This window comes from Rhinoraja longicauda, chromosome 43 (genome assembly GCF_053455715.1).
Source record: "Rhinoraja longicauda isolate Sanriku21f chromosome 43, sRhiLon1.1, whole genome shotgun sequence".
In the NCBI taxonomy this organism is placed as follows: Eukaryota; Metazoa; Chordata; class Chondrichthyes; order Rajiformes; family Arhynchobatidae; genus Rhinoraja; species Rhinoraja longicauda.
In genome coordinates this window covers 3140021-3165676 of record NC_135995.1, presented here as the reverse complement: position 1 = coordinate 3165676, position 25656 = coordinate 3140021, and the positions used below count along the sequence as shown (strand labels likewise).

Below are 25656 nucleotides of genomic sequence, written 5' to 3'. Positions count from 1 at the left end.
TTCGGTAGATCATACCCCATCGGTATGAACACTGACTACTCTAACTTCAAGTAGCCCTTACTTTCCCTCTTTCTCCGTCCCCATCCCAGTTCTTCGACCAGTCTTAGTGTCTCCGACTACATTTCATCTCTGTACTGCCCACTCGCCTGACATCAGTTTGAAGAAGGGTCCCGAACCGAAACCTCACCCATTCCTTCTCTTCAGAGATGCTTCCTGTCCCGCTGAGTTATTCCAACATTTTGTGTCTATTACCAATAATAGTACTTGCACTCCGTAAACGGACGAAATCGCGACGATTTACGGTTCTTTATTTAATAAATCGCATTATCAGTGTCAGCGGATATTTCAGACCATTCTGCAGCTCCTCCCGAAATTTCTTCTGTGTGATCACGTAAATACACGTGTTCGTGCAACAACTTAACAGGAGAAGCATGTGTCCGGCTTCCTGAAGTATGAATATAGGGTCGTTGTAACCAGAGTACACGTAAGTATTTGTAATCCGGTAGTACAGATGGTGTGCCATGTATGTCGCCCACAACAGGACGACGTTTCCGGAAATACTGAACAGTAAAATGATGGATTTCCGCCTGCTTTCCAGCTCGGGATCAACGTCACTTCCTGAATTGATGCCTCGCAATGTCCGTCGGACTCTATTGGAAACGAAAATGTGTCTTATGGTCAGTGCATTAAACAGTATTAGGATGCTTAATGCTAGCCATGGTGTTAAAATATCATTAATCCAGGAATACGCTACCCACACTGGAATGGTATAAAATCCCGGTATAGTGCCACAGAACATTGGGACACTATTTACAAAGTACAAAGGTTCCAATCCTAGATACAAAGGCACGTATTGCAAAGAGCTCAGAACAAACACGATGCATATATTCACAGCCACCGTTTTCTCCGTGCAATATTTAGTTTTCAGGTTCTGACAACAAATAGCAACGAGCCGGTCAAAGGTGAAAGCGACAGTCAGCCAGACAGAAAAGTCCCTGCTCATGAAAACCAGGATAGTTTTGAGGCGACACGCCAGAGTATAGGACAAAGCGCTCAGTGGGAAGTAGATACCAATGACCCTGTTCATTATGACGCCGGCGATAACGACCAGTAGATCTCCCACTGCCATGGCCACCAGGTAGCAGGTGATGCACTTGGAGAGTCCGCACCTTCGCCGACTCAGGATCACAATCGCAGTTAGATTAACTGGAGGAAGAAAAACGGACGATTGCGTTTAGCGTGATTTAGAAGTTTGCCGAAATATAATGTTTCAGTGAATTTAGAAAGGGAGCCTCTTTATAAATATATAAAGAGGCTCCCTTTCCGTGATGCCAGAAAAGTTCGATCGAGGAACATTATTATATATATACATACATATATCCTTGATCGAACTTTCCTAGCTTTACGAGTTTGTGCAAACACACAAGTAAAAAGACATTCTTGTTACCATAATTATTTATATAATATTTTAAATAATAAAACAAAAAAGTAAAAAAAGATATATATATATATATATATGGAGAGAGAGAGAGAGAGAGAGAGAGAGAGAGAGAGAGAGAGAGAGAGAGAGAGAGAGAGAGAGAGAGAGAGAGAGAGAGAGAGAGAGAGAGAGAGAGAGAGAGAGAGAGAGCGAGCGAGCGAGAGAGAGAGAGGTTTGTATATACAAATTAGATACATATATATATAATTAGATTAAGAAAGTGATATTCTTTTGCTTCAGATTCAGAAATGAATATATATATATATTCATTTCTGATTCTGAAGCAAAATAATATTACTTTCTGTAATCTCACTATATGTATGTGTGTGTATATGTGTCTAACTATATATGATATGTATCTGATATGTATATTCAAAACTATATATATAATTATTGTAACAAGAAGGTCTTTCTACTTGTGTGTTTACACAAATTCGTGTAGATATCTATTGATACACAATGCAATATTCCTGGTCAACCAATCCATTAGATATTCAAAGCCATCTTGGTCCTTATTGTACATATCATATATAGTCAAATTACAGAAAGTAATATTCCCTTGGTTCAGAATTAGAAATGAAATGGGTTTTTAGTTTCCACCTGAAAAAAGTACCATTTAATCGTATTACTCTGCCCAGAGAGCGGAAAAGAAAGACGTATCGGTTTATTGCCTCAGAATTAATGGACGTACCTTTAGAAATGAGATAAGAATGAATTTATTTAGTCAGAGCGTGGTGATTATGTGGAATTCATTGCCACAGAGGGCTGTGGAGGCCGTCAATGGGTATTTTATGGCGGAGATTGGCAGATTCTTGATTAGTACGGATGCCAGGTGTTATTGGGCGAAGTCGGGGAAATGGTGTTAAGAGGGGGAGATAGATCATTCAGGATTGAATGGCGGAGTATACTTGATGGGACGATTGGCCTAATTCTGCTCCTACAATGTCTGAACTTATGAACTTATGACGCATGCAAGACAATCAAGGCGAGATAAAACACCAGCGAGTAGAGAGGGCATGAAAGCGGTGTTAAGGCCACGAGTGGATCAAACACCACGGGATGCTCAAGTACTTAAATGCAAGCGGACGCCTTCATGAATGGCGGGACGAAAGATGAGCCTGCATCTACGCACTTTATAACAAGCTCTTTGGATGTTGCATTAGAATAGAAGGTTTGCGAGTCTCTCCACGAAAAGACTTCGGAAATCAAAAGTAAATTCATGTTCTAGGAGCATAGTTAGGCAAGTCGGCCCATCGAGTCTACTCCGCAATTCATTCATGGCTGATCTACCTTTCCCTATCAACACAATTCTTCTGCCTTCTTCCCGTAACCCACGAGACCCGTACTAACCCGTGCTAATGCTATTTCCTCAGATGGAACAAAAAATCCTGACCATTTTTAAATGACCCCAGAATGATTTTCTCCTCAGCCCTGTTACCGAATATAAAATCTATATGATCTGAAGCGCTTAAACGAAAATATAACATATAAATCCGTAAGGAGAAAGAAACAGAATTTGTATGGAACGCGCTGTTAGAGCAGGTAGTTGAGGCTGGGACTATCCCAAAAGGTAAGAAACATTTAGATAGGTATATGGATAGGATAGGCTTGGAGCGATATGGACCAAGTGGGACTAGTGTAGATGGGACATATTGGCCGATGTGGGCAAGTTGGGCCGAAGGGCATGTTTGGTCGCTGCATGATTGTATGACTCTATGTAAACAGATATAAATGGAAATATGATTTTCTTTCCGTCCTTTAACGCCACTGTTCGAATTGTGCGGACCTACGATGCATATTCTATAGCACCTTAAGTAGTCAAAATTGGCAAGGGATGCTAAGTTTAGTTTAGTTTTGTTCAATTTAGCGGTGCAGCGCGGGAACAAGCCCTTCGATCCATCGATTCCGCGCCGCCCAGAGATGCTCATACACTCGCACTATCTTACGCACTCGAGACAATCTACAATTCTTACCGAAGCCAGTTAACCTTTCACTTTTCGTTTATTCCATATGAGGTCCCTCCTCATCCTTCTAAACTCCAGCGAGCAGAGGCCCAATGCTGTCATGCGCTCATCAAAAGATACCCCACTCATTCCTAGGATCATCCTCGCAAACCTCTCCTCGACCCTCTCCAGAGCCACCAGACCCTTCCTCAGATAAGGGGCCTATAAGTGTCTGAATGCCACAATAGACTCAATGCGTCCAATAGATTAGTATACGTAAGCAAATAACCAATATGCACGAAAACGTAAATATGTAGAGCCACACTTCTCGCAGGAGCTCGAGGTGTCTCATAAAGTTCCCGATTAAGTGTCATGGAAACATAGAAACATATAAAGTGTGTTTAAGGAGGAGGCCATTCGGCCCTTAGAGCCAGCATCACCATTCATTGTAATCATGGCTGATCATCCACAATCAGCAACCCGTGCCTGCCTTCTCCCCATATCCCTTGATTCCACTAGCCCCCAGAGCTCTATCTAACTCTCTCTTAAATCCATCCAGTGATTTGGCCTCCACTGCCCTCTGTGGCAGAGGATTCCATAAATTCTTTGGGCGAAAACGTTCCTTCACACCTCAGGTGTGAATGGCCTCCCCTTTTTTCAAAGACTGCGGCTCCGGGTTCTGCCCCCCCCCCCCCCTCAACATAGGGTACATTTTTCCTGCATCTAGCTTGTCCAGTCCTTTGATAATTTTATATGTCTCTATAAGATTGTCCCTTCCGAACGGAGACGCGCCTTTTTTTCTCGGTCTTGTCTCCGTTCACGTTGCGGCCTGCCATCCGCCAAACACCTGGAGCTGGCGGCATCCAGCTGGGATCCCATGGGGCTCTGGTTCGCCCAGCCCGCGGATTGCACTCACCACCTGCGGAGCTGTCTGCCTTCGGAGGCTATGGTGGTGCTGCGAGTGCGGCTGAGACTTGCCTTCGGAGGCTTCGGACGCTTCGGCCGCGTTCCGCGGGCCTTGTGGACGTCTGCAAGTCAAGTCAAGTCAAGTCAATTTATTTGTATAGCACATTTAAAAACAACCCACGTTGACCAAAGTGCTGCACATCTGACTAGGAAAAAAAGAAACATACAGTTGCAGCTCGCAAGTCCCTGGGAGGGGTCCGACTTCGGGAGCTTCGGCCGCGGCATCGTCTTCATCCACCCCGAATCGCGAGGCTTGGGTCGTCCCGCTGTGGGTCTTTCACCGTCCGGCACGGCCTGGAATAGGCCGCGGGATTTTCCACCGCCCGGCGGGGGCTTCAATGTCGGGAGCCCCGACCGCCCCGACGTGGCAATTTCGACTGCCTGACCGCGGGAGAAGACGGCAAGAAAGGGAAAAGACATTCTGGCCTTCCATCACAGTGAAGAGGTGACTGGAGGAGACTCACTGTGATGGATGTTTTCTTGTTTTATGTTGGTTTTTGTGATTGTGTGTTTTATTGCTTTCTTTTTTTATTGCCTCTCATTGTTGACTGTGGCTAGCGTAATTTCGTCCAAAACATGTTTTTGGATGACAATAAAGGATTATTATTATTATTATTATTATTATTATTATTATTATTATTATTATTATTATTATTATTATTATTATTATTATTATTATTATTATTATTATTATTATTATTATTATTATTATTATTATTATTATTATTATTATTATTATTATTATTATTATTATTATTATTATTATTATTATTATTATTATTATTATTATTATTATTATTATTATTATTATTATTATTATTATTATTATTATTATTATTATTATTATTATTATTAGGCATCTGTCTATTCAAGTACGCCCAGGTCTCGCTGCACTTCTCGCTTACCTAACCTAACACCATTGAGCTAATAATCTGCCTCCTTGCTTTCCCCACAAAAGTGGATAACCTCACATTTATCTATATTATACTGCATCTGCCACGCATCTACCCATTCACTCAACCTATCCAGGTCACCCTGCAACCTCCTAACATCCTCTTCGCAGTTCATACTGCTACCCAGCTTTGTGTCATCTGAAAACTTGCTAGTGTTACTTCTAATTCCTTCGTCCAAATCATTAATATATATTGTAAATAGTTGCGGCCCCAACCGAGCCTTGCGGCACTCCACTCGCCACGGCCTGCCATTCTGAAAAGGACCCGTTTACTCCTACTTTTTGCCGCCTGTCTGCCAACCAATTCTCTATCCATGTCAATATCCTGCCCCCAATACCATGTGCTCTAATTTTGCTCACCAATCTCCCGTGTGGGACATTATCAAAAGCTTTCTGAAAGTCTAGATTCCCTACATCCACTGGCTCCCCTTCATCCATTTTACTTGTCACATCCTCAATAAATTCCATAAGATTAGTCAAGCATGATTTCCCTTTCATAAATCCGTGCTGACTTAGGCTTATCCTTTTTACTGCTATCCAAATGCACCGTTATTACCTCTTTAATAATTGACTGCAGCATCTTCCCCACCACCGATGTCAGGCTAACTGGTCGGTAATTCCCCGTTTTCTCTCTCGCTCCTTTCTTGAAAAGTGGGATAACATTAGCTATCCTCCAATCCTGTCGCTATTTGCTGTGTCGAACGATTATTTTCCTGAGAGCTTTACATATTTGGCCAAACATCTTCACTACACTTGCCCTAACCCTTCACTCAGACTCAATTTGCAAATTTGAATCAGTCGCCCTGGTTCAGTTCAGTTTAGTTTAGTTTAGAGATACAGCGCGGAAACAGGCCATTTGCCTCACCACTTCCGCGCCGACCAGCGATCATATCATATCATCATCATATCATATATATACAGCCGGAAACAGGCCTTTTCGGCCCACCAAGTCCGTGCCGCCCAGCGATCCCCGTACATTAACACTATCCTACACCCACTAGGGACAATTTTTACATTTACCCAGCCAATTAACCTACATACCTGTACGTCTTTGGAGTGTGGGAGGATACCGAAGATCTCGGAGAAAACCCACGTAGATCACGGGAAGAACGTACAAACTCCTTACAGTGCAGCACCCGTAGTCAGGATCGAACCTGAGTCTCCGGCGCTGCATTCGATGTAAAGCAGCAACTCTACCGCTGCGCTACCGTGCCGCCCCGTACCCCGTACACTCGCACTATCCTACATACCAGGGACAATTTTTATTTTTTAGCGAATCCAAATGAACCAATACGTGCTTGGGACGTGGGAAGAAACCAGAGCAGCCGGATAAAACCCGGACGGTCACGGGGAGAACGTACAAACTCCGCACAGACCGCGAAAATGGACATTTTTAAGGCAGAGACAGATAGGTTCTTGATGAGTACGGATGTCAGGGGTTGTGGGGACAAGGCGGGAGAATGGGTTTAGAAGGGTGAGATAGGTCAGCCGTAATTGAATGACGGTATAGACTTGATGGGCGAATGGCCTAATTCTGTTCCTATCAAGTTAAAAAATAAAACGACTTACCTGGGATCCCAATTACTGCAAGAATTGTATAATAAACAGCATAAACCACGCCGCTAATCGGTTCGTGCATCTCGTCTTTGATTCAGTGCTTTGAGGAGCTCTGTTGTGCCACCTGCAGGTGACTGATTGAAGTCATCCTGATATATAGTTGAGGGACGTCCCCAGTGGATTCCCAGTGCAACATCATTAGTAATATTGGTAAGGAACAGTTGAAAAATAACTGTTGCTCAACCTTATATTGGATCAATTACAAAAATTGACTTCTATTTAATGACATTAATAGATATTGTTGATGAAAGTGTTATAGTGAAGAATTTGTTTAACCGCACTGAATTCAACGAGTTCCTTCTGAACTTGCATTATGCTAAACTTTGTTCCCTTATCTTGTATCTGTACAGAAAATGGCTCGATTATAATCCTAATTTGTCTTTCTGCAGACTGGTCAGCACACAACAAATGCTTTTCACTGCACCGCGGTACACGTGACAATAAACGAACCGACCGACCGACCGACTGTCTGACTAACTAACGAACGAACTGACCTGCGCTTACCTGGAACAGACACAAATTGCTGGAGTAACTCAGCGGACCAGGCAGGTTTTCCAGAGAGAAGAAATGGGTGACGTTTCGGGTCGAGACCCTTCTTCAGAATGATGTCAGGGGAGAAGGAGATACATAGACAACTGGGCTTACCTGGATCCGGGGCGCTCCAGTACCAGTTCCAGGGCGCCAGCGGTCGAGGACGGGCCATGTGTGTGCTCGACGACGGAAGCGCCGTCGACCATAAAGAAGGACCCGGCGAGGGGCACCGCCGTGAGGGGGGCGGGGGGTGAGGTGGGGGTGTCGGGGGTGGGAGGGGAACTAAGGAGGGCCTGTCAAGAGAGATTTTGTAACCTTGGCGGCGCCCTTGAATATCACTGTGCTTCATCACATGTGACAATAAAGTATCATCCATTCATTAATTCTTTCATTAAGTAGGCAGGCCTTCAGAGACCAACTCCAGTTTAAATCATTCCTGTCTAGCTTTAATTATGTCATAGTTCTATCGACATCGTGCAAACAGCCTTTCCACATTTAACGCATTGTAATTGATTTCCCGAAATGCCGTTGACTATAGCGTTACGGTACTCGCCCGGGTAAGCGAGATCAGCTCGATGTGCATTGTTTGGCTACCGTCTGCAGGTTTAATCTACTGTCCATCATTTGTGAAAAAGAAAGTACATTGAACTAAACCTAATGCAGATTCATGTTAACAAAGTACTACCTCAACCCAAGAATATTCATGTGTCGTCACCAATTCTGCAGATAACAGCGGAATTGGTGGCAGATAAAAGAGAGCAGCGAAGTTGTCTCAAGTGACAAAAGGATCAAGATAAAACTGGAAAAATGGGAAAGCGAATGGGTAATAGAATTTAACTTAGGCTCGGGTGAAATTGTGCACTTTGGGAACTTAAACATAGATAAACGATAAACAGTGAATGGTAGATCTCTGGGGCGTATTGTTGATCTACGAAACCTTACAAAAAGTACAGAAGATGCAGGACGCATGCTATAGCAAGAAAGCCGATGAAATCCAGGGCTACGCAGACAGTCCGACACCAAGCGTTTCTACGACGCATTGAAGGCTGTGTATGGACCCCAGTCCTCTGGCTCCTCACCCCTCCCAGTGGCTGACAGAGAAGAAGCAGATTCTGGAGAGATGGGCTGAACATTTCAACCAAGTCCTCAATCACCCTGCTAATATCAACGATGAGGCCATCAATCGCCTACCTCAGATGGAGGTCAACCAGGACCTTGACAACCTCCCGACAGAAGAAGAAGTCACAAAGGCAATCAAACAACTTTCCTGTGGCAAAGCACCAGGATCAGATGCAATTCCTGCTGAAGTGTACAGAGCAGAAGGCCCTGTCATGATGGACGAGCTAACTGAACTCTCCCATTCCATGTGGAATGAAGGGAAGGTCGCACAACAGCTGAAAGATGCCAGCATAGTCCACATCTACAAGAGGAAAGGCAACCGCCAGTCTTGTGACAATCATCGAGGCATCTCCCTCCTCTCCATAGCTGGGAAGATCTTGGCTCGCATCCTGCTCAATCGTCTCATTCAACACCTTGAGCAGGGTCTCCTTCCAGAAAGCCAGTGCGGGATCCGTGCTGGACGTGGAACTGCCGACATGATATTTGCTGCACGCCAACTCCAGGAAAAATGCCAAGAGCAGCACAGCGACCTGTTCGTGACCTTCATCGATCTGACAAAGTCCTTCGACACTGTCAGCAGAGATGGCTTGTGGAAGATAATGCAGAAGTTTGGCTGTCCCAGCAAGTTCATCACGATTGTCCGGCAGTTCCATGGCGGCATGATGGTGAAAGTGCTAGATGATGGAGACGAGGCGGATGCCTTTCCAATAGCAAACGGCGTGAAGCAAGGTTGTATTCTTGCCCCTACACTCTTCAGCATGGCCTTCTCTGCCATGCTGACTGATGCCTTCCGTGACTGCCAGACTGGAATACACATCAGGTACAGGACTGACAGCATGCTGGTCCACCTCAGGCGCGTGCAAGCTGTTACAAAGGTGAAGGAGACCACCATCAGAGAATTTTTGTTTGCTGATGACTGCGCCCTCAATGCCAGCACAGAGCAGAAGATGCAGCATGAAATGGACTGCTTCTCACAGACCTGTGACAACATTGTTCTCTCCATTAGCACCAAAAAGTCTGAAGTTATGTTCAATCCCGCGCCTGGAAAGCCCTAGCAGGAACCACACATCACGGTGAAGGGGCAGAATCTACAGGCAGTCGACAGCTTTACCTATTTGGGTAGGACATTCTTGCGAGTCATGAACATTGAAGCTGAGGTCAACAACATGATTGCCAATGCCAGCGCTGCCTTTGTGCGGCTCCGTGAATTTTTTTTGCGAGCAGAAAGGACTCAGCCTTACCACCAAGCTGAAGGTCTACCGTGCAATGGTACTCACCACTCTTCTCTATGTCAGTGAGACCCGGGCTGTCTACAGCAGACATGCCAAGCAGCTCAACCACTTTCACGAGCTGCCTACGCAGACTCCTTCACATCAAGTGGCAGGGCAAAATTCCCGGCACAGAGGTCTTGGAACGGGCGGGAAACCCCAGCGTCCACACCCTCCTACGGAAAGCCCAAGCCAGATGGGCAGGCCATGTCGTCAGAATGCCGGAGAGTCGACTGCCAAAACTGTTTCTGTATGGAGAACTGTGTCACAGGAAGCGCTCAGTAGGAGGACAGAAACGATTTAAGGACTGCCTCAAAGTGTCCCTCAAAGTTTAAGAATAAGGGGTAGGTCATTTAGAACAGAGATGAGGAAAAACTTTTTTAGTCAGAGAGTTGTGAGTGTGGAATTCTCTGCCTCAGAGGGCAGTGGAGGCCAATTCTCTGAATACATTCAAGAGAGAGCGAGATAGAGCTCTTAAGGATAGCGGAGTCAGGGGGTATGGGGAGAAGGCAGGAACGGGGTACTGAATGAGAATGATCAGCCATGATCACATTGAATGGCGGTGCTGGCTCGAAGGACCGAATGGCCTAACCCTGGACCTATTGTCTATTGTCTATTGTCTATAAAGAATTGGACATCAACATCAGCACTTGGGAGTCTCCTGCACTGGACTGTCCAACCTGCAGAGGCCCGGAGGAAACGCAGGCCTCTGCAGGCCCGGGCTACCTCCATTTCCACTGCAGCACCCATCCACTTGTGTCCTCCGTGTGGGCGTGCCTTCCGGGCCCAGATTGGCCTCACCTGTCACTTCCTGACCCACAGTCACCAATTCTCCAACTAAAAGTGAAGTCATGGTCATCTTCGAACCCGAAGGACGAACAACAACAACCGCCCTTGTACTTAAACGCCATTAACTTGGCTAAACACGTAGATAGCCGGATGAAGAAGCTAGTCTTAATCGGCTTCGGATAATAAAATTGGGATGGCGTGATGCAGTTCTGCAGAACATGGCTTAGTTCCCAGGGTGTAGTTTAGTTTCGCTTAGTTTCGTTTAGAGATACAGCGCGAAAACAAACCCTTCGGCCCCTCCGCGCCAACTAGCAATCCCCGCAGACTAACACTACCCTACACACACTAGGCACAATTTACAATTTTACAAAGCCAATTTAGCATACTACTTTGTACGTATTCGGAGTGTGTAACCTGTGCTGCCCTCGCAGCTGCGGCTTGCCTGCATTTCGTTTGTCTTTTGTGTTTTTGTTGTTTTTTGTCTTAATTCTGGTGTCTAGATATGATGTATTGTTTGTGGTTGTGTGTTGTGTGGGGGGGAGTGGGGGGGGGGGGGTGGGTGGGAGGAACTGTAAAATTGTCTCTTCCGAACGGAGACGCGACCTTTGTTTTCTGGGTCGTGTCTCCGTTCCCGCTGCGGCCTACCATCGGCCATGCACTTGGACCTGGCGACCTCCACCTGGGATCACCTGGGCTCTGGTTCGCAGAGCCCGCGGACCGGATTTACCACCTGCGGCGCTCGCTGCCTTCTGATGTTGTGGTGGTCTGCGGGAGCGGCTGCGACTCGTCTCCGGAGGCTAATTCGGCCGCGGGGCGCGGGCCACGTGGACGTCGGAAGCTCGCAGGCCCCTGGGTGGGGGCCGACATCGGGAGTTCCGGCAGCGGCAGCGTCTTCGCCCGCCCCGAATCGCGGGGCTTGGGTCGGCTCGCTGCGGACCTTTCACCGTCGGGCGCGGCCTGGAATAGGCCGTGGGGTTTCTCCGCCCGGCGGGGGCTTCAATGTCGGAGCTCCGACCTCCCCGACGTGGCAACATCAACAGTCTGACCGGGGAGAAGACGGGAGGGGAAGAGAAAAGACATTCTGGCCTTCCATCACAGTGAGAAGGTGAATGGAGGAGACTCACTGTGATGGATGTTTCTTTTTGTTTGGTGTTGGTTTATGATTGTGTGTGATATTGCATATTTTTATTGCTTATTTTATCGGTCATTCTTGGACTGTGGGTGATCTTTCCTTTCACTGCACATTTATGGGTATGTGACAGATAAATTGAGTATTGATTGACTATTGACCATCCGGAGAAACCCCACGCGGTCACGGGGAGAACGTACAAACTCGGTATAGACAGCATCCGTGGTCAGGATCGAAACCGGGTCTCTGGAGCTGTAAGACAACAACTCTACCGCTACGCCACCACCGCCTTCATCAGGATATAAATCGTGGAGTGGTTCCACTGCAGCAGTTGACCGCAAGTATCTGAACGGGTCATCCTTCGTAGTTGTTAATTCCGCTCAAGTTTATTCCTGATACACCCCTGTATTGCCAAAGGACTTCAACGGTCATCTTTAGTGCGACGTTGGAGTTTGTTGCTTGCGGAAAAGCTAATTTCTTCCTGTGCTATCATACTAACCGAGGTCCAGCACTGGGATTTGGTGAAGCCGAGCCCTGCGGATTTATCGCATTTGGTGTTTCACATCCTCCCGGACACAAACGTTAAGTGAAGCGCATGGCTCTGCGGTGATGCTACTTTTGGGAGTGGAGTTGGATTCATTGCAGGTGGTCTTGAGGAGAGAATGCTCCTCAAAATGTGGAACATCTTGGACAATACAGCTCACCCCCTCCAGGGCACACTGATCAACCTGAGGAACCCCTTCGGTAACAGACTGGTTCAACCAAGATACAGCATAGAACGCTACAGAATATCCTTTTTTCACTGTGGCTATCAAACTGTACAACTGTACAACTCCTCCCCCTTCTGTCGTGGGGAAGACTGACCCCGCCCCAATCATTACACATCCCCAATCCTAGATTTTCCACTCTTCACTTTATTTTCACGTTTCATGTATCTTGATGTGTTTTATGACTGTTGGCAGACCAATTTCCCCCCTGGGAAAATTAAAGTTCTATCATATTCTATAAGGATTCTCACCTGAAAACATATTATTCTTCTCATGAGTAGATGTGCTTTTGTCATCACTTCTTTAGCACAGATCGTCAAAAACTCACCTGTTGACGGAGGATGAGTCAACAGTAAACCTGAATGACAATAATCGAGAGGAGTTCCATGTCCCCTATGCAAGTTGCCATCTGAATTTAAATTTGGAAGCATGACTGAGGAATCCCGGTGCTATTCGCAGCGCAGTCATGTTAATAAGGTCATAAGTAATAGGAGCAGAAATAGACCATCACGTCTATTCTGCCAATCAATCACGGCTGATCTATCCGTCCTTCCTCACCCCATTCTGCTGCCTGCTCCCTATGACCCCTGACACATGCACTAATCAAGAATCTATCTATCTCTGCCTTAAAAATATCCACTGACTTGGCATCCACAGCCTCCTGTGGCAAAGAATTCCACAGATTCACCACCCTCTGGACTAAAGAAATTCCTTCTCTTCTCCTTCCTAAAGCAACGTCCACTCTATCCAAGCCTTTCACTCTTCGGTGTGCTTCAATGAGCCCCCCCCCCCTTATTCTTCTAAACTCCAGTGAGTACACGCACAGTGCCCCCTAAAACGCGGTGCATCCATTCACCGCATTCTCGGGTGTGTAGACCAAACAGAGGGGTTGTGGTTGAGGTGGTAGATACGGTGTCCCCAACTATTGATTGTGTGAGATCAAATTGATGCTTACATCCCGGAATGGCGGGACTGTCGTATGTTGAAAGGCTGGAGCAATTAGGCTTGTATACACTGGAATTTAGAAGGATGAGGGGGGATCTTATTGAAACATATAAGATAATTAGGGGATTGGACACATTAGAGGCAGGAAACATGTTCCCAATGTTGGGGGAGTCCAGAACAAGGGGCCACAGTTTAAGAATAAGGGGTAGGCCATTTAGAACGGAGATGAGGAAGAACTTTTTCAGTCAGAGAGTGGTGAAGGTGTGGAATTCTCTGCCTCAGAAGGCAGTGGAGGCCAGTTCGTTGGATGCTTTCAAGCGAGAGATGGATAGAGCTCTTAAGGATAGCGGAGTGAGGGGGTATGGGGAGAAGGCAGGAACGGGGTACTGATTGAGAGTGATCAGCCATGATCGCATTGAATGGCGGTGCTGGCTCGAAGGGCTGAATGGCCTACTCCTGCACCTGTCTATTGTCTATTGTCTATTGTCACACTGGAACCCACGTATCCGTGACCTAGAGTTTGTAACCCACACTTGGTGAGTGCGGGTGTCAGGGGTTATGGCGAGAAGTCAGGAGAATGGAGTTAGGAAGGGGAGATAGATCTGCCATGATTGAATGGCGGAGTGTACTTGATGGGCAGAATGGCCTAATTCTGCTCCTGTCACTTATGAACCTACGCGACGTGAATTTGTCCAGCGTGGATATTGCCGGACATGAATTCTGCGCTGTCGTCAGTGTCGTGTGTCCAGCAAGTTTTCTTTTTGATGGATTTAGTGCAGAGGTCGTATTGCAACCATTTTTCGGGCCGTTGAAATTGCATCCATAGTCATGTGGACACATGGCAATTTCAATTCCATAGTTGCCTGCATTCACTTGCATTAATGCTGAACTGTTAACTTAGATTTCAGAATTATCAATCGGATAATTTAATGGAGGCATAATGTGTGATTATGTTTTTCCATCGTCCCTCCCTTAATAACATTGAAATGCCATCAGCATTAGAGAAACTTCCTCAACCCAGTTCGCACCAACTTCTCGTTCTCACTTAGCAAACAGCTGAAAATGGCCTGTTTCATTTATCATCGTTGCTTTTTTTGCACATATATTATTCTTGTGTTCTATATCTCTCTATTTCACCGTCTATTTAAAGGACATTTGTTATCCCTCGTTTCCCTTTCCCCTGACTTTCCGTCTGAGGAAGGGTGTACCCGTAACGTCACCCATTCCTTCTCTCCAGAAATGCTGTCTTTGCCGCTGAGTTACTCCAACATTTAGTGTCTATTCTCAGTTTGTTTGTGCGAATGAGTGGAACTAACATCGCTGATGTGATTGTCCTACCGGGGTTGCCGGATCCATATATTGCCTTCGGTGCTCGAAACACACAATCTGTTCAAAACAAAAATTTAGGCATTTCATACGGAAGCGTTCCGAAAGAAAATGCATGAGGCGCCATCCGGCCGGATTTATGCGATTTATTACCCCTTGCTGGCCGTTGTTGGTATTCCGGGTAAGTTTGACCATAACACTTGGTATCTCCGTGCAGTTGTATGGAAGTTGCGTAAAATAATTCATTTTATCTGATTGCCGGGAAAATGTTTAAAGGAAGTTATGTTATCTCAAGAATGTCTTTCGCTATTCGACGTTTTTAGGTTAGTTTAGTTTAGAGATACAGCGCGGAAACAGGCACCTCGGCCCACCGAGTCCTTGCCGACCAGCGATTCCCGCACACCCACACTATCTTTCTAACACTCGGGGCAATTTACATTGGTACCAAACGAATTAACCTACAAACCTGTACATCTTTCGAATATGGTAGGAAAGGGAAGATCTCGGAGAAAACCCACGGAGGTCACGGGGAGAACGTACAAACTCCGTATAGAGAGCACCCCTAGTCGGGATCGAACACGGATATCTGGCGCTGTAACCTAAGGTAGCAACTCTTAGGCTGTGCCATCATTGATTAGATACGCGTTTTCTTGGTGTTGCAAAATAATTTTGAGATGTGAGCTGACAGGCGTTTTCCATTTAATGTTATGTCATATGGTGGTAAGATCGAGGGAACGTGGAATAAAAGTGGTTGTCAAAAATACAAAGAAAAATGTTCCACACATTTTAGAGGCATAGAGTCATAGCGCGAAAACAGTGTGAAAACAGGCTCTTCGGCCCAACTCGCCCATACCGGCCAACAATGTTCCAGCTACACTAGTCCTACTTGCCTGCGCTTGGTCCATATTCCTCCAAACCTGTCCTACCTATGCACCTGTCTAACTGTTTCTTAAACGATGGGATTGTCCCAGCCTCAACAACCTCATCTGGCAGCTTGTTTCATACACCCACCACCCTTCGTGTGAAAAAGTTACCTCTCAATTTCCTATTATATCTTTTCCCTTCACCTTGAACCTATGTCCTCTGGTCCTCGGTTCCCCTAAATTGGGTAAGAGACGATTTGCATCTACCTGATCTGTTCCTCTCATGATTTTGTATACCTGTATAGGATCTCCCATTATCCTCCTGAGCTCCATAAAATAGAGACCCAGCCTACTCAAACTCTCCGGATAGCTCACACCCTCTAGTCCTGGCTACATTCTCGTAAATCTTTTCTGAACCCTTTCAAGCATGACAATATCTTTCCTATAACATAGTGCCCAGAAATGAACACAATATTCTAAATGCGGTCTCACCAACTTCTTCTACAACTGCAACATGACCTCCCAACTTCTATACTCGATACTCAGACTGATGAAGCACAAAGTGCCAAAAGCATTTTTTGACCACGTTATCTACCTTCGACTCGACCTTCAAGGAACCATGCACCTGTATTCCTAGATCCTTCTGATCTACAACGCGACTCAGAGGCCTACCATTTATTGCGTAGGTCCTGCCCTTGTTCGACGTCCAAAAATGCAACACCTCACACTTCTCTGTATTAGATTCTACCACCCATTCCTCCACCCATCTGGTCAATCGATCCAGATCCTGCTGCAATCGTTCACAACTATCTTCATTATCTGCAAAACCACTAACTTTTGTATCATCAGCAAACTTGCTGATCTTGCCCTGTATGTTCTCATCCAAATCATTGATTTTGACTCCACTTGCGGATGCATGCGGGCTAACATCTTCAGTTACTGTGTTTCCATTGTAGAATGTTAAGGTCTGCTGCCTGCACTGCATATAGTGGCCAATCATTGCTCTTTTCGTTTCATATTTTCATAGCTTTTTCATTTTGGTTATTTACGTTTGAACGTTTACAATTGACATCAAGTGCTGGAGAAGATCAGTGGGTCAGGCAGCATCTGTGGAGGGAATGGACAGACGACGTGTACCTCATTGCCACTATCATTGGTGATCTTCGGACTCTCCTTGTTCGGACTTTACTGGCGTTGCCCTGCAATAAATGTTATCCCCTCGCCGTGTATCTATACACTGTAAATGGTTCGATTGTAATCGTGTATTGTCTTTCTGGATAGCACGCAACAAAAGCTCTTTGCGCTGTTCCTCGGTACACGTGACAATAAACTAATCTAAACTAAACCTTTCAGGCCGGGATTTCTTGGAGGCTGATAACACCTACCACGGAATCATCTATTATCATTCGAGGAGAAAGCAAAGTAATGGAAAATGTCTGAAATATGTGTATATATTGATCCATTGATTAAAGCTTAAGATTTCCTCCCGTCTCTTCCCTGTCTCTGCTATCGCGATTCTCTACCGGGAAAAGTCCGGATTTTCCAAATGCATCACTTACTACCTCATGGCCATGGCAGCGGCGGATCTTCTGGTTTTAGCCACCGGCTTAATACTGCATCGTATCATTGGCATTTACTTTCCTGGAAACTACCTGTCTATTACTCCCGTCTGTCGGGCCAATCCGTAATCATTTATGCAAACACGGATGCCTCGCTTTGGCAAAAGTTTTCAGAGGATAAAACCAAGAATGAACAGAACGGCCACTGCGATCATCAGCACCGTGGCGATCCTGTGCTGTTTAAAAAATAACCCCTGGTACTTTGTGTTAGACGTCAGGTATATAATGAATCATTTACCCTGGTACGGTCGAATAAGGCCAGTCTTTTACACCTCACGTGTCTGGCAAGCATTTTTTTATTATGGTTGGATAGCTACTCCCTTTCTTCCATTTTAAAATAATTTTTCTTCGCAATGCTTCGACCGTTAGATATATAATATTGGCCAACAGGTTTTGCCGTGCACTGAAGGAAAATAAAGGGACTGATAACAATCCTGTCCCACAGGGAGAAAATCGTAGAAATTCGATCATTTTACTCTTCAGTATATCTGCCAATTTCATACTATTATGGCTTACCTTTGCGATACATTACCTGTATTATAGGATTGCCAATATTTATTATTTTACCGGTTACGGCTTACCTTTGCGATACATTACCTGTATTACAGGACTGCCAATATTTATTATTTTACTGGTTACAGTGATCCGGTTTATATCCTACAAGAGATTGGATATATGTTCCTACTTCTCAGTTGTTGCAAGAACACGTTTATTGATACAGTGACTAAGAATAGGTTCAGAGAGAAAACAAAGAAAATATTCATTTAGCCAATAAATGAGATTGTTAGTGCTTTTAAATAACCCGCCTGAAAATGGATGCTGATGTTACAACAATAGCGCGGTTAGTAAAATAAGGAAGAATTCACTGGAATTTAGAAGGATAAGAGGGCACCTTATGAAAACATATACAATTCTGAAGGAATTGGACTGGTTATATGCAGGAAGAATTTTCCCGATGTTGGGGGAGTCCGGAACCAGGGGTCACAGTGGAAGACCATGTTCACAAATGCTTGACCTTCCCTATGCATTATCATCCATACAATGGTTATTTTAGGCTCTTCACTCTTATCACACAAATGCTTCTTAATAATTTCCCCGGTGATGCTAAAGATAAAATTAAAATAAACAAACCGTGAAATTTCTTGATAGAATTTGTCGCATTTGCTTGACTCAATTTATCACAATTGATACCACAAACATTTTCATTTGTAAGAACATGTTTTATAAACAGGATGTGTTGGAAGGAACTGCAGATGTTGGTTTACACGGAAGATATACACAAAAATGCTGGGATAACTCAGCGGGTCAGGTAGCATCTCTGGAGAACAGGAGCCACAAAATGCTGGAGTAACTCAGCGGGTCAAGCCGCATCTCTGGAAAAAAGGAGACGGAAATACTCGACAAATCGTGCCCAAACCGATGGGTTACTATAGCATTTCCTCTGTATCTTAAAGGGGAGCATACCACAGAGAAAAATGTTGGGTGATCTTAATTCTAACATGCTGTTACCGTCTTAAACCGCAGGCTGCAGCACCCATCAGTTACCGAGGCCCTTTTTCCAACTCCACGCCGTTCCGTGGGGAATATTAGGCTGAGGAGAAAGTAGCACCTTTGATACTTTCGTGTCTCTTAAACTCAGTTAACCACTCCCAGAATAGTAAGAAGTAGATTCGGCGTCCTGGTACATATTCCATCTCCGTGTTCCCATCTCATTCCAGGCAACGCCACACAAAATAAAACAGAGCAGAACCCTATAAATAGCGGAAGACTCGTGTCTTGGCAAGTGATTCGCACGGAAGGCAAGGGCGGCCTGGGTTCCCCGCATTATGCTTGGCAATACTGATATGGAAATAGCATCCGTGAATTTCATTGTGGACATTTTAAAATGGCTTCTATCTTATTCAGCGTCCGCGTTTGTCATTGTTGGTTGTGAGCAGCAGTTTTCATTGTCGTAGTTTACGGCAACACGGAAGAGTCACGGTAGAGTTGTTGCCTGACAGCACCAGAGAACCGGGTTCGATCCTGACTGCGGGTTCTGTCTGCATGGAGTTAGTACATTCTCCCCGTGACCTTCGTGGGTTTTCTCCGGGTCCTCCGGTCTCCTCCCATACTCCAATGACGTACAGGTTTTTAGGTTAATTGGTACATTTGTAATTTGTCCCTGATGTGTGTAGGACGTGTTATTGTGCGCGATAACGATATTGTGCGGGATAACGTGTTATTGCGCGGGATCGCTGGTCGGCTCGGTCTCGGCGGGCCGAAGGGCCGGATTCCGCAATAAATTAAACTAAAATAAATTTAATTAGGCTAAACTCATCTAAACTAAACCACACTAAGAGACCACTATACGTTGTCCTTAATATCCCTTTGGTAGAACAAAATTAGCATAATATAGAGCTTATACCGTAGGCACAAATTCCATATCCGCTATTTTAGTCATATGTTTTGATCGTTTGATGGTTAGATTAATTGAGTATAGTGTCAGGCGACGACGATCGACACCAGAAATTCAGATTGTGATCCAAGAGCGGTCATGGAAGTTGACTTAGAATTTGACAGAGAAACAAAAAGGATTCGATGCTTCTCTTAAAATGAATCAATCCCACTGCTTCCTGGCGTTGAACTAAAATTGCTCCCACTCATATAATTCTTCAACAAGGGGAGAACGCAAAAAAACCAAGCAACAATGATTGAAATATGAAGGAATGGCAAAGTTAAAATGTTATGCCTGTGCAGTGACCGGTGTGGGTCTGCACTATCGAACAAGGGGATTGCCAGGATTAGTAGCGGAGGCGGATCCCTAAGTAACGTTTGATAATGAGTTTGGTACGTATCATAAGGATCTCTACACTAAAACTAAATAAGAAAATTGAGCGTTGTGAGAAGTTAACCTTATTGATGACTGCTAGGACATGACGGGCCGAATGACTCCTTCGGTGATGCAGGCATGTTCTAATGCCGTGATATCTTGGACTCTGTCATATTTTCAATTTCGCGGATTTTCCAACCAGAACGCCATTTTTCATAAAGTTCGGAACTGGCTCATCGCACTCATTCAAAGGTCTTTCCCTAAATCCATCAAAGGATGGCATTGATTCTGTGATATTGTAAATCGTTGTTAATTTGTTGCCGGATGGATAGTCGTCAGCACAACCACTGTTGCTTTCAGTATTTGACATGTAATGCAATGAACAAATGTAAGTGTTGAACCAATGTTACCACCAATGTTATGATCCAGCAAGCGCTGGAACTGGCGCCGCTAAATATGCAATCTAACCTTCTCCATGGTGGTTCTAAAATGGATAGAAAGTGACTGTTCCTCAGACGTCCATCGAGGCAGCTTTTCCGGCAAAAACATGCATGAGCCGCCAAGTGGACAGGTCTAGGCAATCTACTATCCAATCCTTGCATCTCTTGGGATCGCAGGTAACCTATCGAATCGGGCAAAAGCCTGTTTCATTGTTCTCATTGTGTGTCTTGTTATATTATCTGTGTAGGAAGGAACGGCAGATGCTGGTTCATGCCGAAGATAGTTTCAAAATGATGAAGGAACTCAACGAGTCATGCAGCATCTCTGGAGAAGAGAACATTTGGTGGCGCATCGGGTCGGAACCCTTCTTCCGGTTTTCGATTATCTGCCCGGTGGGTGATTTGCTGCACCTTCATTTTCCATGAATTATATTTTCATGGGAATTGTTGAATTTGCGAATTGCACAAATTGCAGTTTATGTAGAAACCAATATCAGTTGAATTCAGTGTACTTATCTGTGCAAGTTTAAGGTTATGGTTTTACATTTATCACATTCGAAAATTACAATTTAATTGTAACATTTTCTTTGAGTTCGATGGATGATACATGTACCATGATAGAACGTGGTGCATGGTGGAACATGGTACATAGTGGAACGTAGTGCATGGTGGGACATGGTACATCATGGAACGTGGTACATGATGGAACGTTGTACACGGTGGAACGTTGTACATGATGGAACGTTGTACATGGTGGAACGTGGTACATGGTGGAACATGGTACATGATGGAACGTGGTACATGCTGGGACATGATACACCGTGAAACGTGGTGCATGGTGGAGCGTGGTACATGGTGGAACATGGTACATGATGGAACATGGTACATGGTGGAACGTGGTACATGGAGGGACATAGTACAGGTTCGCAAATTAGTAGTGGGAACCACAGATTCACCACCCTCTAACTAAATAAATTCGTCCTCATCTCCTTCATAAGAGGACGTCATTTAATTCTAAGTGAATGACCTCCAGTCCTAGACTCTTCCCACGAGTGAGAACATCCACACCACATCCACTCTGTCCAAGCCTTTCACTGTTCTGTACGTTTCAATGAGGTCCCCCCTCATTCTTCTAAACTCCAGAGAGTTCAGGGCCAGTGCCGTCAAAAGCTCATCATATGTTAACCCATTCATTGCCGGGTCTATTTTTGTAAACCTCCTCTGGACCCATGATTCCAATAAATCAATTTACAGTGTTTGGATACATGATACAAGAATAACGTTTCGTGCAAGCTAAAGCCAGAAGAGTGCGGTCGAGGCCAGTCCGAGAGTCACCAAAGAGGTAGTTACTAGTTCAGCAATTCTCTCAACTTGTGGTAAGATATTTTAATTGTTTGACAGCAGATGGGCAGAAACTGCCCCTGAATCTGGAGGTGTGCGTTTTTACACTTCTGTAGCTTTTCCCTGATGAGAGAGTGGCAAAGGACGCGACTCGTCTTTGCTCGTCACCTGTCGTGAGGAGCACAGTGACTGAGGGACACTGAACGGATATCCATATCCATATCTACCGGACGGGCCTTCAATGGCTGCCTCGCCAGCAATTTGTCTGTCCCTTCCTTCTTTGTTGTTTTTTAGTATGTGTTAAATGTATGGTCTCGTGTTCTTTAGCTTGATTTATGTGGAGTGTGGCGGGGGATTGCGGGAAACCTTTTTAAATCTCTCACCTCGACGGAGATGCGATTTTATTTTCGTATCGTATCTCCGTCCGCACTGCGGCCTAACATCGAGGAGCTGGAGGCCTCTGCTGGAGACCGACTTTAGGAGCTCCAACCGCGGGAGCCTGCGGACTTACCATCGTGGAGCTCGCGGTCTCTGGTTTGAGACCGACCTATGGAGCTCCAAGCCGCAGGAGCTTCGGTCGCCCCGACGTGGGGGGCATCGATCGCCCCGACTGCGGATGGTTCGAACTCCCCGACCGCGGGAGAATAAAGAGGAAGTAGATTAGACTTTATTGCCTTCCATCATAGTGAGGAACGGAGGGGATCCGCTGTGGTGGACGCTTATGTCAACGTTTATGCCGTTGTGTGTCTTGTTCCTTTCTTTTAGTATGGTTGTATGGTAAATCGAAATTCACTGTACCTTAATTGGTACATGTGACAATAAACGGACCTTGACATTGAAACCATGAAACCTATAACTGGTAGAGGAAGGGATTGAAGCGGATAGAATTACGACTTTTACAAGCCATTTTGATAAATAAGTGGAGAAGGCATGAGATGGTTATGGGCCAAATGCAGGCAAATCGGACTTGCTCATTATGTCAGCTTTGTCGGAATTAAACAAGTGGAGCGACCGGCGTGAATCACTGCTGTGTAATTCCATGACTCTAGGTATCTACGACTTGCATTTCCAACTCGATTTCTCCTGATGTCTGTATTTGCTCTGTTACCAACACAAAAGAAACCCATGCAGGTCACGTCATTTTTTATTGAATTCCGCAATTAGTACAAAAGGATATTTCAACAGAATCTTCAGCTGTTCTCTGAACTTTGTCTGGGTCGCGGTGTATATAGCAGTGTTTGTACAGCAGCTGAGCAGCTGCAGCATGAATCCTATTTCCTGTACAAACACTGGTAAAAATACGGACTGAAAGCCCAACCACCACAGTCTGAACCATATGGTGTACACGAGAAACACCGCCCAGAGCAGGATGAAATTCCACGAGATGACAAAGAGTAAAATGATGGATTTCCTTCTGCTGACCACTTCCGGGTCAATGGGGCTCCTCCCGCCGCTGTGTGCCCGGAGCCTCCTGCGGCCTCTGATCGCTGCCACAATGTGCCTGACGGTAAAAACGTTAAGCAACAGGATAAGGGCGAATGGCAGGCCGGGGCTGAGGAAATAATGGAGAAGTTCGACTGACGCCCAGATCGGTGATTCCATAAACCGGAGATATATACCACAAAACCAGGGGAAATTTAAATAGGCATATTGATCAGTTAATGTAAAGTACCAAGTGCTGTTCTTCAAACAGCTCAGCACGGTAACTGTTCCCAAGACAACAGCCGCCGTTCTCTCTGTACAATATTTGCCTTTCAGCTTCTGGCAATTAATGGTGACAAATCGATCAAAGGTGAAGGTGACGGTGAACCAGATGGAACAGTCCGTGGCTGTGTGCAGCAGCGCGGCGTGGATATTACAAATAGGGAGATCGAGCATAGGAAGGAAATGCACAACAAAAGCTATGGGGATCTGCCGCAGTATCAAATCCAGGATGATAACCAGGAAATCAGCCGCCGCCATGGCTACCAGGTAGCGAGTTACACACCTGGAGAGACCGCACTTTCCCCGGGAGAGGATGACAATCGTGACTGTGTTAACTATGAGGAAGGAAAATAAACAAACTTTTAACATTGCTCCGAGAAAAGAGTTACTACTCGAAGAGGAAATATAATGTTCTCTTCCAAAAGGCAAGACCGTATCCAATAGAAGGTGAATTTGTTCAGTTTAGTTTAGATTAGAGTTTAGTTTAGTTTGGTTTAGTTTAGTTTAGTTTAGTTTAGTTTGGTTTAGTTTAGTTTAGTTTAGTTTAGTTTAGAGATATAGCGCGGAAGCAGGCCCTTCGGCCCATCGAGTTCGCACCGTCCCTTACACTTACACTCTCATACATAATGGAGACAATTTACATTGTTAACCGAAGCAAATTGAACGACAAACCTCCACGTCTTTGGAGTGTGGGAGGAAACCGGAGCACCCGGGGAAAACCCACCGATTCACTTGTGAACCATTCTGTGAACGGCACAACTGCATTGCTTTCATATTCCTGTAAAGAGTAGAAACATTGTGGGTGTGGTCAGAGCACGACGAGATGTGAGGTGGGGGATTCCTTTAATGTTTGTTCAATCGATTGCTTTACCTGTGAATGATGAATGTCGCAAGAATGAAGTTACAGTTCAGACTCGATTTCGATCCTGATCTCTGGTGCTGCTTGTGTTGAGTTTGTATGTTCTCCCTATGACCGAGTGGCTTTTTCAAAGGGTGATCCGGTTCCTCCCACATTCCAAAGACGTGAGGGAATGCGGGTTAATGGGTATTTGCAAATTGTATCTGTGTGCAGGAGTGGATGCGAACGTGCGATAACGTCGAAGAGGCGGCGTGGGAGAGAACAGAACCTTCGGACCACCACTTCCTCGAAGACCGCCGATCACATGTGCTCACAAGTTCTATCGCACTTTCTCCTCCACACTTTAGACTCGGAACAATTTACAAGGGAAAGATTAACTTACAAACCAGCGCGTCTTCAGGATATGGGACGAACTCAGAGCACCCGGAGGAAACCAAAGACCATCACCTACATAACAGGGTCGCGCTGGTCCAAGAGTGCTGTTCACATTCTGTGTCAATAAACTAAACTAAAATAAACGAAACTGAACTAAACTGAACTAAACTAAACTAAACTAAACTAAACTAAACTAAACTAAACTAAACTAAACTAAACTAAATTAAATTAAACTAAACTAAACTAAACTAATCTAAACACAACGAAAGGAAACGAAAGGAAGCCACTGTGTCAAGTAGGGTGGTACAGTGGCGTGGCGGTAGAGTTGCAGCGTTACAGCGCCTGAGACCCGAGTTCGATTCCGATATCGGTGCTGTTTACACGGAGTTTGTAGGTTCTCCCTGTGATCGCGTGCGTCTCCGGGTGCTCCGGTTTCTTCCCACACGTCCAAAGACCTACAGGTTTGTAGATTAAGTGGCTTTGTAAAATTGTAAATTGTCCAAAGTATGTAGGATAGTGTTAGTGGGCGGGTATCGCTGGTCAACGTGGAATCGGTGGGCATAACGGCCTGTTTCCGCGCTGTATCTCTGATATCTGAACCAAACGTAAAGTCGGGTACCGCGCCAACTACTGGTAGCTGTGTAAGAAGGAAATGCAGATGCTCGTTTAAACCGAAGATAGACACAAAAATCTGGAGTAATTTAGCGGGACAGGCAGCATTTTTGGAGAGAATGAATGGGTGACGTTCGGGTCAAGATCCTTCTTCAGACCCGAAGATTTCTGAAGAAGGGTCTCAACCCGAAACGTCACCTAT

At 45.2% G+C, this 25656-nt stretch overlaps 1 protein-coding gene across 1 annotated transcript; it reads right to left on the bottom strand.

Annotated features, from left to right (window-relative positions):
* Window positions 1–307: 307 nt before the first annotated feature.
* On the bottom strand, window positions 308–4302 carry LOC144612148 (putative G-protein coupled receptor 139). The gene is made up of 2 exons (XM_078431708.1): window positions 4245–4302; window positions 308–1206 (listed from the first exon to the last, which is right to left on the bottom strand). The coding sequence occupies exons 1-2, from the start codon at window positions 4300–4302 to the stop codon at window positions 308–310; spliced, it is 957 nt and encodes a 318-aa protein (XP_078287834.1).
* Between the last annotated feature and the right edge of the window lie 21354 nt (window positions 4303–25656).